The sequence below is a fragment of the Neohortaea acidophila genome (genome assembly GCF_010093505.1).
Source record: "Neohortaea acidophila strain CBS 113389 unplaced genomic scaffold BDY17scaffold_7, whole genome shotgun sequence".
Taxonomy (NCBI): domain Eukaryota; kingdom Fungi; phylum Ascomycota; class Dothideomycetes; order Mycosphaerellales; family Teratosphaeriaceae; genus Neohortaea; species Neohortaea acidophila.
In genome coordinates, this window is record NW_022985516.1 from 556,252 (window position 1) to 573,643 (window position 17,392).

The 17,392-nt window shown below is 57.1% G+C and overlaps 6 protein-coding genes across 6 annotated transcripts; 2 read left to right on the top strand and 4 right to left on the bottom strand.

The window, feature by feature from the left end:
* Positions 1–880: 880 nt before the first annotated feature.
* BDY17DRAFT_282476 (histidine phosphatase superfamily) lies at positions 881–3,141 on the bottom strand (the record flags this gene model as incomplete). Its single annotated transcript, XM_033732068.1, has 5 exons — positions 2,209–3,141; positions 2,033–2,150; positions 1,862–1,972; positions 1,436–1,799; positions 881–1,374 (listed from the first exon to the last, which is right to left on the bottom strand). The coding sequence occupies exons 1-5, from the start codon at positions 2,736–2,738 to the stop codon at positions 881–883; spliced, it is 1,617 nt and encodes a 538-aa protein (XP_033588395.1). The 5' UTR covers positions 2,739–3,141.
* A 558-nt stretch (positions 3,142–3,699) lies between these two features.
* Positions 3,700–4,353, bottom strand: BDY17DRAFT_172193 (translation machinery-associated protein 16). The gene has a single exon (XM_033729821.1). It carries the CDS (start codon positions 4,319–4,321, stop codon positions 3,782–3,784), a length of 540 nt encoding a protein of 179 aa, XP_033588396.1. The 5' UTR covers positions 4,322–4,353; the 3' UTR covers positions 3,700–3,781.
* A 111-nt stretch (positions 4,354–4,464) lies between these two features.
* Positions 4,465–7,001, top strand: BDY17DRAFT_172197 (PIN domain-like protein). The gene is made up of 2 exons (XM_033729822.1): positions 4,465–4,633; positions 4,683–7,001. The coding sequence occupies exons 1-2, from the start codon at positions 4,621–4,623 to the stop codon at positions 6,881–6,883; spliced, it is 2,214 nt and encodes a 737-aa protein (XP_033588397.1). The 5' UTR covers positions 4,465–4,620; the 3' UTR covers positions 6,884–7,001.
* A 936-nt stretch (positions 7,002–7,937) lies between these two features.
* Positions 7,938–10,428, bottom strand: BDY17DRAFT_172221 (uncharacterized protein). The gene is made up of 3 exons (XM_033729823.1): positions 9,070–10,428; positions 8,225–9,008; positions 7,938–8,141 (listed from the first exon to the last, which is right to left on the bottom strand). Exons 1-3 carry the CDS (start codon positions 10,015–10,017, stop codon positions 8,131–8,133), a joined length of 1,743 nt encoding a protein of 580 aa, XP_033588398.1. The 5' UTR covers positions 10,018–10,428; the 3' UTR covers positions 7,938–8,130.
* Positions 10,429–11,005: 577 nt separating this feature from the next.
* Positions 11,006–11,398, bottom strand: BDY17DRAFT_311469 (uncharacterized protein; the record flags this gene model as incomplete). Its single annotated transcript, XM_033735535.1, has 1 exon — positions 11,006–11,398. One exon carries the CDS (start codon positions 11,396–11,398, stop codon positions 11,006–11,008), a length of 393 nt encoding a protein of 130 aa, XP_033588399.1.
* Positions 11,399–12,798: 1,400 nt separating this feature from the next.
* On the top strand, positions 12,799–17,331 carry BDY17DRAFT_317542 (RecF/RecN/SMC N terminal domain-containing protein; the record flags this gene model as incomplete). The annotated part of the gene is made up of 19 exons (XM_033736109.1): positions 12,799–14,910; positions 14,941–15,015; positions 15,037–15,138; positions 15,166–15,276; positions 15,301–15,675; positions 15,697–15,794; positions 15,816–15,942; positions 15,964–16,036; positions 16,067–16,107; positions 16,129–16,206; positions 16,261–16,362; positions 16,387–16,433; positions 16,479–16,522; positions 16,553–16,566; positions 16,588–16,865; positions 16,893–16,950; positions 16,975–17,028; positions 17,099–17,224; positions 17,284–17,331. The coding sequence occupies 19 exons, from the start codon at positions 12,799–12,801 to the stop codon at positions 17,329–17,331; spliced, it is 3,963 nt and encodes a 1,320-aa protein (XP_033588400.1).
* Positions 17,332–17,392: the final 61 nt, after the last annotated feature.

Consider the following 17,392-nt stretch of genomic DNA (forward strand, 5'->3'; position numbering starts at 1 on the left):
GCGTGATGCGCGTCGGCCAAGCACTCAGGAAATAGTCCATGGTTTCGAACTTCACGCCATGCTGCTCCACCCATTTAAGGGTAGCGGGCGCTTCGACAGCAAGCTTGTGGAAATAGGCCCGGTCGCCGCGCCCGCCGCTCACCGCCATCATGTCGTCTTCAAATCCGGGCAACGTCTCTCTAACAGATCTCATGCGCATGTTGGAGGGACTCCACCGCGTGTTGCCTCCGCTCGAGTCCTCGGACGCGCGTTCGAGCACTGCGATACGAGCGCCTGGGGCGCGTTCTGCCGCAGCAACTGCAGCGGCGAGGCCGGCGGCTCCATGGCCAATGATCGCGAGATCGTACATGTCAATTCACCTTGATGTTTGCGGCTTTGATAAGTGAGCTGTTCGATGCTGCCTCCCGGCGAAGGTACGCATCAAACTCCCCAGGTGGGAGTATGTGAAAATCTTGGCCTAACGACTCCCAAAGTTTCTGAATCTCAGGCGAATTTAAAGCCTTAACGGTCTCAACATGAAGACGGTCGGTGGTGTCATGTCGCGCGGCGTTCACCGGCGTACGCCGATTTCCGACCCAGAATTCGTAAGCAGAGTTTGCTATCCCCGCTTCTTCCGTCGTCGGCACGTCGGGCAGAGTCTGCGAGCGTTGAATCGACGTCGATCCAATTAGAGCCCGCGAATACCGCGGTCTTTGGCAGCCTTACGCCTTTGTGGTGTTCTTCACGGTTTGTAGACTTCTAACAGAATCGCAGACAAAGGGAATAGAGTGGTTATCGTGTCTATGGTGGACGTTCGGGCATATGGCTCGACCAGCTTGTATCTCATTATATACCCTTACTGTCTGCCTTTCTTAACCATCCACTACATCTCCTGCCCGGCCTAAGACGAGGGCGGCACACCGTTGGTAATCGCACCCCAAGCAGGAGGACTGTAGTTCCCGTTGCAAGCATAGTCATAGTCCGCCAGGGTGAGCGCATCAGCCTGCGCCTGCATCCAGGTGCTCAACTCACACCACCCGTCCGCACGATCTCCACACGCCGGAATGCTTTGTCCGAGCGGCAGCGTGCGCTGGTTGAGGACAAAGTGAATGTACGTCGTGGGCTCGCCGCTCTCGTAGCCGCTCCATCCGCCGCTGCGGTTGGTGGGGACGGGCGCCGGGGCTTGGATGAGCTCGATGTTGAGGCGGCAGCCGAAGGGCACCATGTGGGAGACGATGAGCTCGCGGTTCGCCTGGTAGCTGGTGGCGGAGAGCAGCGGGGCGAATTGGCGGAAGCTGAAGGCTGTGAGGGTAGAGAAGAGGTCGACTTCGTGGGTGAAGTCGAAGTAGAGGTTTTGGTTGGTCGGGAAGGTCGAGTTCATGCTGTCAAGCGTCACTGTTGTTCGTTTGAGTCAGTATAACCGACGAGCGTCTAAGGGGTTTGATTTCAGGCGTACCGTTAACCTCGGCCGTGGCGTTGGTGATGAGATGGTGGTTCAATCTCGCCAACACTTCCTCGACGTATCCCACACCGACCGCTCGCGACGTTGGCGATTGGAAGCCGTACGTGCCGGCAAAGTCGAGGTCGATAGAGTACTCAAAGTCCTCCCACTCTTGCCATTCAAAAAGATCACACCACTCGCTGTATCCGAGAGCGACGGTCTCGTATGGGCAGAGCTGTTGGGCGCTGTACACGGTGCTCGCGTTCCATGTGAAGCCGCTGGACATGGAGTTCAGGCGCTTCACCGCGTTCTGGGTGTAGTTGCCGATCCACTCGGTGCTCACATTTTGTCCGGCGCTGGTGCGGTAGTTGTTGTTGTTCTGTGAAATGATTGTCAGACTTCACTTCTTCACGCTTTCGCACCTCTCTTTCGGGACCATACCACGCAAAGGTTGGTGGGAGACAGAGTGCTGTTGAAGCCGGTCTCGTCAATAATGTACTCAATCTGCGCATATTCATCGTAACCAAGCCCCCAGAAGCCCGCAGCAAAGTTCTAGCTGGACATTAGCCAAACGCTTTTCTTACAGTATTATGCAACTTTTCGCGTTCGCACCTGGGCTGATTTCCTCATTCTGTCCTCAGTGGTCGTACGTAGGACGAGTTTCGTCGTCGAATTCGGGTTGAACAGATGCCCGTACTGGTAGTTGTGCAAGACACCCGAGTCGTAAAGCCTGTGGAACGGATATTTAGCTGACACGCTTCGTTCTCAGCTTCGTGAACTGTGCTTACTCTTGACGACCAAGGGGAGTGAGGATGTTCGTCCCAAGGACATAAGTCCAGTTGTTCAACCACGAGAGTTGACCGCTGAACGTAGCGCCGGAGCCAGGGATCAAGGAGCCCAGAGGGTTCGGATCAGTGGGGTAGCGAGAGCCGTGACGTGCCAGCATGTTCATCCAGACGATCTCCGAACCATTGGGAAGCGGATATTCGTCGACACCGAAGCCGGGAGAAGAGCGGTACGGGCCAATGTTGCCCATTTGCGTGAAGATGTTGTCACCGGCCGGCTGGTCTTGAATAGGCTCTTGGGTCTGGAGCGGCGAGGCGGGGAAGAAGGTGGTCGTGGTTGCGCCGGAGAAGGTCACAGGGTTTGTCTGTGCCAGGAACGGCTCGCTGCCTGTAGGCGTCGGGCCCTGGAAAACCTCCGGCGTCGACTGGAAGTACGGCGGAAGGACCGAGCTGGTGATGACGGTGGTGTAGGTTGAGATCACGGCTGCGTCGGCGGAGGCCAGCATGGCCAGCGCCAGAAAACGGTGCTGCATTGTGAGAGAATGTATCTGATTGACACAGATAGAGAGAAATGGGTGATGAGGTCGGAAGGGAGGAAGAGTTGTAAAATGCGCGAGGCCAGCCTAGATGTATTTGACGGCGCGCCCCGGTCTGCTGAAGCTTACCGTGATCAGTGTTTAGCTTAATCGCTCGGCCATCGAGGTAGAGATGTTCGCCAATCCGCATCGATTGCTGGCATCGTGCATCGCGTGGGCTCAGCATGGGAGCTGGGAAGATCGAAGTCCGGCGGAGAGCTATTGTTGTGAGGTCATTGACCTTACCCTTTCCAGCGCTAGATCGGACAAAAATGTGCAGCGATCGACAGGCACCTCCGGAGCGACGGCACATGGCGGCCACTGACAGTATTGGCGGACCCTGCTTTTCTCTCGCCGGGTGACGCACGTGTTGGATCGTTTGGAAGAGCGGTGCTGAGGCTTTTAACGCGGCAATATTGTACTTGGACTGTTCCGAAAAGATAAAACTCACCGTGAGATGACGACAGCCCAGATGGGTTTACACTTTCGTACCTTGGACTGAACTGGCGGTGGATTGTCTACGGCGCTATTGAAGTTATTCTTGCGGTACGTGTGCACTTTTGCGCAGGCGCCGCTATGGAAGTCGGATGAGGATCAGATTCATTTGTTCCTTAGTGATAGGTGCACGACACAGATCGCACCAGTCCAGAGAAGCGAGTAAATTCTCCTTTGTGATCCCTTCTCCGATGACGTATCGTTGTAAGACATTCGTAAAGTAGCGCGATGAGCGATGCGCCGGTAAGGTTATAGCAAGGCTGCGGCCGTCCATCAAGCCTTTCGATTCCAGCCGGTATTCCACACGTGCGTCGTATGGTTGGTTCTCTCGGCCATTGCACATCTACGCAAGTCGAGTTGGCCGTTGAAAACCCTCTGTCCTTCTTGCAACTCCGCAAAGCGCGCTCGCCACGATAGTAGAGTTGCCCGGAAAGTCTGTTCCTCCAACAGGCGATACATCATGGGCATGGCTTGTCTCGTCGTTTGTAATCCAGCCGTGAATAGCCTCATGATGCACCCCGAGGCGGAAATTGACTCTCCTTCGCCACTCCCCTCTTCTCCAGCCTCACGAACCGCATGTTTGCAAGCCCAGTCCAATCACCCTGCCAGACATCCAGCTTCACCAGCGTCTCCTCGTCCTGGAGGTTGGGAAGCCAAAGTCCACTCTCGTACTCCTGTGCATCGACCGTCTTCTGTTGCTCTAGTAAAGTCTGCCGCGTGCTCGGCGGCCGTCCAGCTCTGCGCTCGGCTTTGAGCTGTTCCAGTTCCTCGTCATGACGCGCGAGATATTCCTCCACAATCTCCTGAACCTCCTCCAAACCAAGCGGGTGCAGCGTAGCAGGTAAGCGGTCTTGACAAAAGAAGACGCGATCGATCCATCGCCTGTTCAGCTTTTCCCGCACCGCAGATCCTCTGGCTACGCGGTCGTCTCTGGTTCCAGCTCGGCGCAAACGTCGTGCATCTCGGCTGTTCTCGTGTAGTGAATTGATCTTGTCGCCCTTCTTCTTCCGGACGTGCTTTTGCACTTTGGAGAGTTTGGACGGCATGGTGCTGCCGTTTGATGTAGCTTTGTTTGAAACTTCGAAAATGTGCGAGACGCAGCGGAACTTTTTTGGTGGCGGCCTTTGCTCGGCTTGTTCCGCTTTGTCAGCGACGCGACGCGTGCAATGCATCTCAACTTCAAGCAGGAACGACGAGAGTGACTCTAACGTTACACCACAACAACCAGCAGCTCGAGCAGCGTGCATAGCTGCCAGCGTATCACAAATCGATGTCGTCGGAGGCTTGTAGTCAATCATGAAGTCCCTCCGGTAGTACAAGCAGGCGTCAAAGATCCATCAACAAGATGGGCATCCAAGGCATGCTTTCCTGGTTCAACATTGACATGTTCCCTCTAATCGACTACAGGCCTGTTACCTCTGCTGAAAAGCATCCACAAGCCGACTCATCTCCGCAACTTCGCCGGCCAAACGCTCGGCGTGGATGCGTACGGATGGCTGCATCGCGGCACGGTATCATGCGCCATTGAGCTTGCTCAGCAGAAACCTACTCGGAAGCACATCGATTTTGCTCTGAATCGCGTGCGTATGCTCCTCCATTTCGGCGTGCGGCCCTACCTGGTCTTCGATGGCGCCTATCTACCCAGCAAAGAACACACCGAAAACGAGCGTGCGGCCAGACGAAAGGAGAGCAAGAAGCTTGGTCTGGAGTTGCTTGCCATGGGCAGAGCCCCCCAGGCGTATCTGGAGCTTCAGAAAGCCATTGATGTCACTCCCAGTATGGCTCGGGAACTGATCGAAGAGCTCAAGCGCATGGACGTGCCATATGTCGTTGCTCCTTACGAGGCCGACTCGCAGCTGGCCTACCTGGAGAAGCATGGCCACATCTCGGGAGTTGTCAGCGAGGATTCGGATTTGCTGGTGTTTGGGGTCAGGTGCCTGCTCACGAAACTTGACCAGTATGGGGAGTGCGTTATGGTGAGGCGTGACGACTTCACGGCTTGTCGAGAGATCAGCCTTGTGGGATGGACGGATAAGGAGTTTCGAACGATGACTATGCTAAGTGGCTGCGACTATCTGCCAGGCATTGATAAGATGGGATTGAAGACGGCCTACCGACTGGTTCGCAAGCACAAAGCGGTTGAGCGAATCGTCCGCGCTGTGCAATTCGACGGAAAGATGAAAATCCCACCTGGATACCTCGAAGCATTCAGCAACGCCGAGCGAACCTTTCTGTACCAATGGGTGTTCTGTCCGGAAGCACGATGTCTGGTCAACTTGACGAAGCTGCCAAGCGAGCTCAGCAGCGACGATATGGGTTTCCTCGGGCAGAGCTGCGAGCCTCATGTCGCCGAGGGCGTGGCAGTCGGCGACCTGGACCCAAACAGCAAGGAGAAATTGGTCTTCAACCACATTCCACGCGATCATCCAACATCTCGAACGACAAGAATGGTGCAGACCCCAGACGAGAAGCACGGGAAGCCCATCTCCGAGTTCTTCAAACCGAAGCGCACTCCATTGGCGGAACTGGATCCAAACTCCTTTACGCCTTCGCCGAGCCAACAAACGCTGTTGCAAAGCCAACAGGGCCTTTCATGGTCCGCTTCTCAAGTCCAGCCAGCACGACAGCCAGCAACACAGCGCACGTTCACCGCTCCTCAGCCCAATCGACGGGCTGTGGGGGACCCCGGAAGAGAACCACCCAAGAGACAGCGATTGTGCTCTGACAGCGGGCTCTCCGCTGCCATGGGCGGGCTTGCAAACAAATCAAGTGCCACAAGCCGCTTCTTCACACGTCCTGGCCCTGATCCCAGCCCCAGCCTGCGGAAGCCATCTGCGCAGAGCAGGAAAGCGGACAACTTCGACTTGTGGTCTGACGATCCTGCTGCGGAAGCCGTGGCGGAGATGATGTCTACTCAGGAGGCGGAAGCTACAGAGGCAACACCCTCACCGAAGAAACGAAAGAAAATTCCGGTCTTTTCCGACGCGCTGGCGGAGGGTCAGGATTCTACCACAACGACTACTACAGGAAAGCAGAACGAAGCGTCGATTACCCCGCTTGCAGACGTCGCTGCAAAGGCGCCATCAACCAAGAATGAGGGCGACAATGCCCGTCTCGAACAAAGTGTTTTCACCAAAGGCATCGATGCCAACTTCGCAAGCTTCAAAGCAAAGTACGGCTTTCACGCATCCTCGCCAGGAAAGACAACACCCTCACGCACGCACTCTAAGACGCCTCTGCAGACTGTCGAACACAACATTCCCAGCCTCGCAGGAGCCCTGGATCAAAACGACAACGACGACACGAAAGCAATCACCATTCCGAATTCTTCCCCACCCCCTCTACCCCGTCAACACCCAACTACTGCCGAGACACACGATGACAACGACGGCACCTTCATCACCGATGCCGAATGGCGCGAAATCGAAAAGAGTGAAGTTGATCCCGCGCCCGCCTCGAGTATGCTAGCTGTCCAAGGGAGCGAGGATTTCTTGATACCCAATAGTCCCGAGAGCGCGAGGAGCGGCAGCGCAGGCGAAGGCGAAGATGGGGAAAGAGTGCGACCGCTGCTGAATCTTGGACGGTTCGCTTTTGCTGGGGGGTATTGATTGCTAGGCAGGGCGGAGGTGGAGGAGCAATGACCACTGCTCATGATTGGGACCTGGCGGCAGAGTGGCATCTTTGCCCGTGCGGGCTGCATGCATGTTACGAATTGTTACGCGAGTTTCGTTTGCGGTCGATGTTTGCTTAGCGATGCATTGAACTAGGGACGAAGAGGTATTGAAGCCTCCTTTCCGATGAAGGATCTGAGGTTTACACAACCCCCCAGCCTCCCCACAAACACTATAGAGACACCGGAACCAAACGATGCGTGCGGGTATCTCGAACCACAACGCACAACCGCTCATTTCCAAGCCCAAAGTAACCCTCCTTTATCCCTTCCGTATACCACCCATCCATGCTTCTCAAATGCAAAAACCCCCATCTACTGAAACTCCCCGGGAACATGCAGCTGACTGACGGAAACCGAAGTATCATGCCGAACAACCGTAGGCAGCGAGCCCGTCTCCTGTGCGCCGCGGGCCTCAAGGCCGCCCAGTCCACCGCTTGATGCAGAAGCAGCATCAGCAGGTGGCGCCGTAGAGTCGTGGCCGAAAGTGTTAGCCGCGACAACGAGAGGAGTAGCAGGCGCGGCGTCAGGGGCGTCGACTCCGCCGCGGATTTCCGTTTCGCTGGGACTGCGGAGTTTCGTTAGGGGTTGGGAGTCTTCAGGCACTGCAGCTGCGGCTACCACGGGCGGGGCCTCGGATGCATGCTGTGCGTCGTGGTTGGTGTGGTGGTGGTGTTCCGCGGCTGCGACGCCTGCGGCTCCGCCGGTTAGTCCGCCTGCGATGGCGGCGGGCGCCACCCAGTTGCTGTAGACTGTGCTGTGCTCCACGTCCGGGATGGCGGCGTGGGTTGGAGAGGTAGGGTTGTGGTGCACTGGCGCGGGGTCGTGGGCGAAAGCGGATTGAGAGACTTGCTGGTGCTCTGCCGGTTCGTGTCCGGAGTAGGCTCCAGAGTACGCAGCGCCGCCACCGCCAAAGTACGATGCGCGCCGCTCGTCCTCTTCCCAGTTGTAGGTATTCACCGTCGCCGTGCCCGCCGTCACGCCCTCCAGTCGGTACGGATCGTGCGCGTACCTCGCGGCCAGCGGCACGGCCAAAGCAGCACCTGCCGCCGCGCCATTGCCTGGCTCGGAGCTCTCGTTGCTCCACTGGCCCTCTGACGCGCCTCGGGCACGCGGGATTTGCAAATCGGAGGGAAAGCGGCCGCCTGTGTGCAGAAGAAAGGGAGAGACGATCAGATATCAAGACTAATATTTTGCTTCGGAGAAAGGGATATGTTCAATATGAGGCCGTTTTGGGCGGATCAAATCAAGGTTGTGATTGCTGGGGATCAAGACTTACCAGGTTGGGGCCGCGGGGGTCGCGCGTCTTGTGGAGAGGTGCCGGCTGCGAGGGATGCAACATCGGCGGAGTAGGGGACGCGATCGGCCTCGTCTTCTTCCATGCCGTCGCTGCTCATGCTTGCGCGGCGGCTGGCGGAGGAGTAGCTGCGGGCGTGTTTGCGGACAAAGGCATTGCGCTCCTCGCCCGTCTTCTCCGTGAGGATGCTCATGTCTTCGAACCAGGCGAGCATGGTGTCGTAGGACTCGGCGCGGAAGACCCAGTTGTGCCCTTTGTGCATGGTGCCGCTTTGCTTGCCTTTGATGAGGAATTTGTAGCTCGTGCTGCCGGGCTGCGAGCGCGAGCCGAGTTTCTGGTCGGGCAGGTAGAGCGACATGACGGGCGGTTGGGAGTAGATTTTGTCGGCGGATTTGAACTCGTGCAGGTGCGTGGGCGACAGCACATACCAGCCGGGCGTGTAGGATTTGAGGTACTTGCTCTTGCGCTCGAGCATGCCCGCGCGCACTTCGACGGCCGAGGGGTGGTGCTTGCCGGGGTATTCGATGTCTTCGACGCGACGCAGGGGCACGTTGGGGTCGACGAAGTGCGGGTCTCGCTCGACGAAAGACTGCCATTCAACGTCTTTGGGGAGCGAGATGGGGCCGGAGCGGAGGGAGTCGACGACGTTGTACGCGTCGTCGCCTTCGCGTTTGAGGATGCTGGCGAGCGCGTTGTAAGCCTTCTGGATCTCGCCAACGACAATGGATTCGAGTTCTCGGCCGGAGCTTTCGAGGTTGAGGTATGCCTAGGAAGGACGCGTTAGTAACAGCAACAGCAACGAGGGTGGGTGGTTCGGAGCTGCATACTCGATGCAAGTAGTTCTCCTCGTCGATCTGCCTCTCGATAGCTCGATCGACACCCAACTTGACGACATAAGGATCCGCCTTGCCCACTGCACCGCCGTCATCTCGCTCGGCCATGGAGATGGACTCCTGGAATTTCTCCACCTCTCTCCTCGTCGCATCCTTCTCCTTCTCCACCGAGTTTTTGAAGTCGCCGCTTAGGCTCTTGATCTCCTTGATCTTCTGCCCGAGATCGCTCCTCAGCCCGGCCAGCGCGCCAATGACATCCTCCTCAATCTCGCGTGACTTGTTGGCCTCTGCGGCGGTGCGTTTGTGGTAGTCGTCAAGGATGTGCGTTGCGTCGCTCAGGCCATGCTCGCTCGTCAAGAGCGACGGAGTGTTGATGCTTGCCATGACAGCCTGCACCTTGTGCGCCGCTTTGGCGCGCACCTCGTAGGAGGCCTGAATTTCGCGAAAGTAGGTGATGAGGCTCTTCAACAGCTGGCGCCAGGCCTGGAAGCGATTGGCGAGGATCTCGGTGGGCGAGCCCTGGGTGGGGATCGGGGTGGTGGAGAAGCTGCTGTACTGCTGGTTGCTGTCCACGCCGCCGAAGCCCGCGAGACTGCCGGCCTTGAGGCTTCTCTTGCTGCTGCTGCGCTTGAGGGAGTCGGCGCGACGCATGCTGGCCTTTTTCCTCAGCGTATTGCTCCGTGCCGGCGCCGAAGCCTGTACAGCCGTAGACGCCGTCGAAGTCGCTCGATCCAGTCCTGCAGGGGCATCGTCGCCGGCGGCGGAAGGGTCGGTGTAGTGGGCGGGGGAGTGGATGGGCGCGGTCGACATGGATTGGGCGAGCGGGGAGGAGAGGGTGGGATTGCCGTGGGCGAAGTCGGTGGTGTTGGAGGAGTAGCCTCGACTTGCCAGCGGGGAGTCCGGCGGCGGGACAGAGCTGAAGGCGCTGTGTGGCCGAGACATGGCGTCGGCGCAGGGATGAGGACGGGCAGGAATGCGGAAAAGCTGGTTGCGGCAGGTGCGGACGGGCGGGCTTGGTTGCGATGCTGATGACGGATGATGCCGAGAAACGTGACGTTATTCGGATGGGGCCAACCAAGGATCAGAACGGTGAGGTCATGAAGACGCGAGGAAGCACCGAGGGCGGAAGGAAAGGGAACACCACGCCTGCTATGCTGCGGCTGAGGACGAGATAGGGAAGAGGAGGGGCGGTGGAGGGCGGAGGAGGTGAAGGTATGGCGCAGCGGTCGCGAAGAAGGTCGAGGGATTGGCTTGCGATGCGTTGCTCCGCTACCCGCGTCTTTAATTTAACAAAGAGCTCGGAGGGTGACGTAGGCATCTCGGCGGCGCACAGTGCGCCCATTACATCAAGCACCGCGTAAGTACTGCAACCATAGTGTGCATAACTTGACACGCCAATCATGAGCTCTCCCTGCCAATACAACATGCGCAGAGCACGTTCACACGAACGCCATCGGTACCTGATGATCTAGGCACCTGCGAGTCTTCGTTACACGTCCTGCCTCTCAAGCAAGTCCACTTCATGCGTCTCTTCTGCTCCCTCCTGCCGTTGATCGACCGCGTTCCGAATCCGCGATCGTGCCGGACCCTGCCAGATACGGTCAAGCCGTTGAAAGCAAAACTGCATTATTTATTATGCCAATAATCAAATATATCATGACTGTCCGACTGCATTGACCACACTTCTTCCATTCGGCCAGCATATCCTCGACGATCGCAGTGGTAGCGCGCAGGCTCTCGCCAGACCCAAGCCTTCTCGAGCACGACTCACCGCTCCCTCGATTCTCCAACCATCACACCGACTCGGCCTGACGGCCGCAACACCCCCTGGCGTAAAGCAGCAACCCGGCCACTCATTGCCGTCTCCCATAAGTCTATTCACATTATTCGTTATCCTCCCAATCAACTCCCTTATCCAGCCCCGTCTCCATCAAAGCACAAACTCCCAACTCGCATTATTCAGCCCCATCCCTCTCCCGTCAATCAACGTCGCAACACCAGCCAGACTCTTCTGTTCCATCGCCTTCGCCGCTCCGTGAATCGCAGCAACGTGCATCTTCCTGCTCCCCGTCAAGTAATACGCCAGCCGCTCCATCGACACATATACCGCGCTGGGAAGGTAGTAGACGATGGCGGTCAGGAAGAAGACCACCGCGGACAGCACAATCAGATTGTACGCCAGCTTCTCCCCCGGCGACATGACGTACAACGCGGTGTTGATTTGGTAGCGGTAGTAGTGGAGCTCCCAGGAGTAGCGTAGCTCGGAGAAGACGCTGGAGTGTTTCGGGCGGCGCGGAAAGGCGGGCGGGTTGTAGGTTGCCATGGTCTTGAGGGTCGATGTGGATTGGTGAGCTTTCCCTGCTCGCGGACGGTCGTTTGTCGTCGTTCTACAAGGTCGCGTGTGTCGTTGGCGGGCTTCGCTTCAGCCTCCAGACGATGGTTGGGCGGTGTCGTTGTTGTAGATGAGTGTCCGTCGTCGAATCGTCGTCAAAATGACCTTCGCGCTGTGCAAAGATTGATTGGACGTCGAGAGCAGCGTGAAGGGCGACGATGCATGATGTTTATGGAGGGAGAGGGACGGAGAGGCATGGAAAAGCGAGTGATCCCGTGGATCATTCCCAATACATCATTTCCCAGACGATGGAGCACGGCTGCCGTAAGCTTCCGAGCCTTCGGTCTTTACTCCGGTCATCGGGTTCACGGCGGTGCGCAAGTTTCGAGATCAACGTTTGGTTGCCAGCGTGGCGTCTACCTCGGTGTATACAGATGTGTAAAATCTTCACAATTGATCGCATTTCTACACACAATATTGATATCCTGAGGAAGGTCCCGTGTGTTGCAGGGTCGGGGCCCCGAGTGCGAAAAAGGTGTCGACCACACCGGGCGAGCCGGGCTCATATGAGCGGCGGGAAGCGAGTGGAACTCATATCGGCTTTTACTTAGAGTTTGATTTTTAATGCAAGGCCCTACCGGCAGAACAAGCTTTTGGACGATCCCGATTCCCGAGAAAGGCCGCCCGCCACTGAATGACGATGTGCATCTACTCTCCGCGGTATGTCGGGGCTTCTTTCCCCCCGAACCGGGGAGACAAGAATGGGGATATGTTGCTGCACACTTGAACGGTGCTCTTCAAGGCCATGTGTCGTGCGGAATCGCGCAGTCGTTTTGTTCCCCGGCTTGCGCGCGTATAGTCACGTGACCAAACAAGAGCCATTACATCGGCGGCACTGTAGACTTCAATGGAGTTGCAGGAGTCATCCACATAGACACACTCTCTTCCGGGCTCAGTTTCTGGATCCGGAAGGGTATCGATGTCCCCAAAAGAAGTAGGTGAAGAAGACCATGTCGGAGTGCACTCCAGACGAGCGCGTCGCCTTCGAGCAACGTCTTCTGGCAAGACGTCGGGCGGATTTAAGGGGTTTTCTCGTCTAACAAGCAGTGTCGCCAACTAATGGGCGTAGATTGAGCTCCTATTGACGCCGAAATGGGACGACATCGAGTCTGATGGTGGACACTAGGATTCAGAGTGAGGTGGAGGAGATGGAGAGGTGACCACGACTTCTGACAACATCCGACAGCCGCGCGCGCAACCAGCCAAGCGCGCCTTACCGCATCGGTCGATCTGTTTATGAGTCCGTAAACAATCATTTGAACTTCGAGCGACGACGACATCTGCCCTGTCTCGACCTCTCGACGGCGACTCGACGCGCATCCGGAATCGTAATGGTCGCCACATCACCAGAACGTCCGTCGCGACGAGCGGCGGCTCGAAGAAAGACTGTCGTGGAGGAGGAAGATGGCTCGGACGTGGAGAACAGCATGGTCAGCCAGAGTAGAGTGGACGAGGACGAAGAGGCCTTCACACCCCCCAAGAAGACAAGAGCGTCCCCGCGACGGAAGACCACCGGAGATGCGACCCCACGCAGGCGCACAACGATGGGCGAGAGACGTGTGCGGACTGGTGAATCCGTGGAACCTTCACAGCTCTTCAGCCCGCCAGAGAGCGTAGTCGACGAGCCACTCTCGCCGACAAAGAAATCGCCACCCAAACGCCGGAGCGTGAAAGATGCGCGAGCGGCGCGCAAAAGCCGAGCGTCACGCATCTCCATTGCCTCCGATGCGCCCGAGCTGCAGCCACCCTTGCCCACCCCTCAACCCTCGCAATCTCCCGAGCCACTGTCTCGGCAGGGCACGCCGCTGACTGACATTACGGAGTCTGCAATCAACGAGCAAACGCCGACACTCGCTTCCCGAAACGTTACACCGCCTGCGGATGACACTGAGGTGACTGAAGCTGCGCAAACGCCGACCCTCGCATCACGACACATCACACCGCCTGCCGACGAGACCGAAGTGACTGAAGCCGTGCAAACGCCCAAAACCGATATCAAGATGGAGATCAAGAAGGTGGACGCACAAGTGACGAAGTTGGACAGACCGATGGACATCGTGGTGAAGAAGAGAGCGCTCGGCGTCCCGCAATCGCATGAGCCCGCCGAGCCAAAGGAGAGGATGACCATCACCTACCTGACCCTCACGAACTTCAAATCGTATGCAGGCAGGCAAGTAGTCGGGCCCTTCCATGCCTCCTTCTCATCTGTCGTCGGGCCCAATGGCTCAGGCAAATCCAACGTCATCGACTCGTTGCTGTTTGTCTTTGGCTTCCGCGCGAGCAAGATGCGACAGGGAAAGCTCTCCGCGCTCATCCACAACAGCGCGCAATACCCCGACCTGGAGTACTGTGAGGTGGAAGTCCACTTCCAATCCGTCATGGATCAGCCCGGCGGTGGCTCGGCCGTTGTTCCAGACTCGCAACTCATCATCTGCCGACGAGCTTTCAAGAACGACAGCAGCAAATACTACATCAATGGCAAGACGTCCAATTTTACGACAGTCACAACGCTGCTCAAAGACCGGGGCGTTGATCTCGACCATAAGCGTTTCTTGATCCTCCAGGGTGAAGTCGAATCTATCGCACAGATGAAGCCGAAAGCCGCCAACGAACATGACGACGGTCTTCTGGAATACCTCGAAGACATCATCGGTACGTCCAAGTACAAGACACCCATCGACGAAGCAGCCGCGGAGACCGAGAGCTACAACGAGGTTTGTCTGGAGAAGAACACCCGTGTCCAGCATGTCGAAAAGGAGAAGAACAGCTTGGAGGACAAGAAGAACAAGGCGCTCGCGTACATCAAAGATGAGAACGAGCTGGCGTTGAAGTCTTCCGCGCTCTACCAAATCTACGTTTCGGAATGCGGCGACAACATTCAGGTCACGCAAGAAGCTATTGGCGAAATTGAAGGGCAACTGAATGAGGAAAGGAAGAAGAATCAAGGCAGTGAAGATGAGATCAAGCGTCTTGAAAAGGACTACAAAGCTGGGGAGAAGGGCTACGACAAGCTCGAGAAGGACACGCAGAACATCCTCAAGGAAGTCGCAAAGCTAGACAAGGAGACCGTCAAGTTCGAGGAGAAGCGCAAGTTCTTGTCGAACAAGGCGAAGAAGCTGGAGAAGACGCTTGAGACCTCCAACTACGGCATTTCGGAATCCACGACTCTTGCCAAGAATGCGACTGACGACATCCGGCGAATGGGCGCGGAAATCGAAGAGCTGGAGCAGGAAGCTGCGACGGAGGATGAGAAGCTGTCGAAGATCCGCGAGAGCCTCAAGGGCAAAACGCAAGGTCTGAGCGACGAGATTGCCGCCAAGCAGAAGCAGCTGGAGCCATGGAATGACAAAGTCAACGAGAAGCAATCAGCCATTGCCGTTGCGCAAAGCGAGCTTGACATCCTCCGCGAACGCGAAGACGCTGGAGCTACTGCTGTCGCTGATGTCGAGGCCAAGATTGCGGGATTCCGGCAGCGAGAAACGGCGAAGAGGGAGGAGCTGGAAGGCTGTAAGAAAGAGCAAAAGTCTGCGGAGAAGGAGGTTCAAAGCGTACAAAAGCAGCTCGAGCAGCTCAATGCCCAGGACTCTGGATTCAAATCGAAGCTTTCCGGCGCACGACAGAAGGCTGATGAGGCTCGAGCAAGTCTCTCCGCCACGCAAAGCCAGGGCAATGTCCTCTCAAGTCTCAACCGACTGAAGGAGTCCGGACGAATCGACGGCTTCCACGGCCGGCTCGGTAACCTGGGCACTATCGACCAAAAGTACGACGTGGCCATCTCCACCGCATGTCCCCAACTCGACAATCTCGTTGTCGACACCACCGAAATCGGACAGCAGTGCGTGGAGTACCTTCGCAAGAATAACCTTGGTCGTGCGAACTTCATGCTGCTCAATCAGCTCGCTCAGCGCGATCTCTCGCCCAAGGACACCCCGGAAGGCGTACCGCGATTATTCGATCTGGTCAAGGCGAAGCACGACCGCTTCCGGCCGGCATTCTACAGCGTGCTACAGGACACTCTCGTGGCGAAGGATCTCGAGCAAGCAGATCGCATTGCCTACGGTGCTCGGCGCTGGCGTGTGGTAACTCTAGACGGCCAATTGATCGACAAATCGGGTACGATGAGCGGCGGTGGCACCAAAGTCGCCAAGGGCGCCATGTCGGCCAAACTCGCTGCGGACGTCACCAAAGAGCAAGTGGCGAAGATGGAAGTCGACCGCGATGCTTTGGAGCAAGAGTACGCGCGGCTTCAGGAGAGCCAGCGCGAGCTTAATGCGCGGCTGAAAGAGTTGCAAAACCGGCTGCCGAAGTTGCAGACGCAGGCGCAGAAGTTCGAACTCGAGCTTGACAGCATTGAGCGGAACATCGCCGATGCGGAAAAGCGGATTCAGGAGCTGGCGGCTGAGGCGCAGCCTGGCAAGGCTGACAAGCAACGGACGGGCGATCTTGAGAAGAATATCGCGAAGATGCAGAAGGAGGTGGAGAAGTTGCAGGCTGAGACGGCCGGGATCGAGGAGGAGATCAAGGAGTTGCAAGACAAGATCATGGAGATTGGTGGAGCGCAACTTCGAAGTCAGAAGGCCAAGGTGGATGGGCTGAAAGACCAGGTCAACACTCTCGGTGAGTCGGTGAGCGCTGCCGAGGTGGCGAAGACCAAGGCCGAGAAGCAGGGCAAGAAGCATGAGAAAGCGAGTGCCGATGCTGCAACGGAGCTCGAGAAAGTCCGCTCCGAACTCGCCAATGTCGACGAAGAGGGGAACGCGCGGAGTAGCGACAACTCTGGCCTCCGAAAGCAGGCCGAGGATGCACAGCAGGCGCTCGAATTCAAGAAGGAAGAGCTGCAAGACCTCAAGGCTCAATTCGACTCCCGGACCGCAGAGCTCAACGAGACCCGCGGCGTGGAGCTGGAGATGCGCAACAAGCTGGAGGAGAACACCAAGATCCTAGCGGACAATGAGAAGCGCCTGAAGTACTGGGAGGAAAAGCTGGGCAAGCTCGTGCTACAGAACATCAGCGAAGACGGCGAAGAGCGCGAGCCCGAGCCCATGCCGGAACTGAGTCGCGACGAACTCGACGACCTCGACAAAGAGGAACTCAAAGGCGTCATCGCCATTCTCGAAGAGCGGACATCCCAACACGTCGAGCTGGCCGTGCTAGGCGAATACCGCCGGCGCGTGGAAGAATACAACGCCCGCCTAGGCGACCTCAACACCTCCCTCGCCTCCCGCGACGCGGCCAAGAAGCGCACCGACGAACTGCGCCGCCTGCGCCTCGAGGGCTTCATGGAAGGCTTCTCCACCATTTCCATGCGGCTGAAGGAAATGTACCAGATGATCACCATGGGCGGCAACGCGGAGCTCGAGCTCGTCGACTCCCTCGACCCTTTTTCCGAGGGCATTCTGTTTAGCGTGATGCCGCCCAAGAAGAGCTGGAAGAACATCAGCAACTTGTCGGGCGGGGAGAAGACGTTGTCCAGCTTGGCGCTCGTGTTTGCGCTGCATCATTATAAGCCGACGCCGCTTTATGTGATGGATGAGATTGATGCGGCGTTGGATTTCAGGAATGTGAGTGAATTGCGTCGTCTTGCTGCTGGGTGAAGAGTGTGTTTGCTGACTTGTTTGTCTGCTTGATCAGGTCTCCATTGTGGCGGCGTACATCAAGGAGCGCACGAAGAATGCGCAGTTCATTGTCATTTCCCTGCGGAACAATATGTTTGAGTTGGCATCACGGTTGGTTGGGGTGTACAAGGTGAATCACATGGTAAGTCTTTCTCCTGTCCCCTGAATCTGTTCTGTATGTATGCTGATGATGCCCTGCAGACGAAAAGCGTCACGGTGGAGAATAGGGACTATGTCAATCGCCAATGATGATGTTGGCTATGGGCGGGACTGGATAGATGTATACTTTTGTATTCCAGAGCCTTGTTGA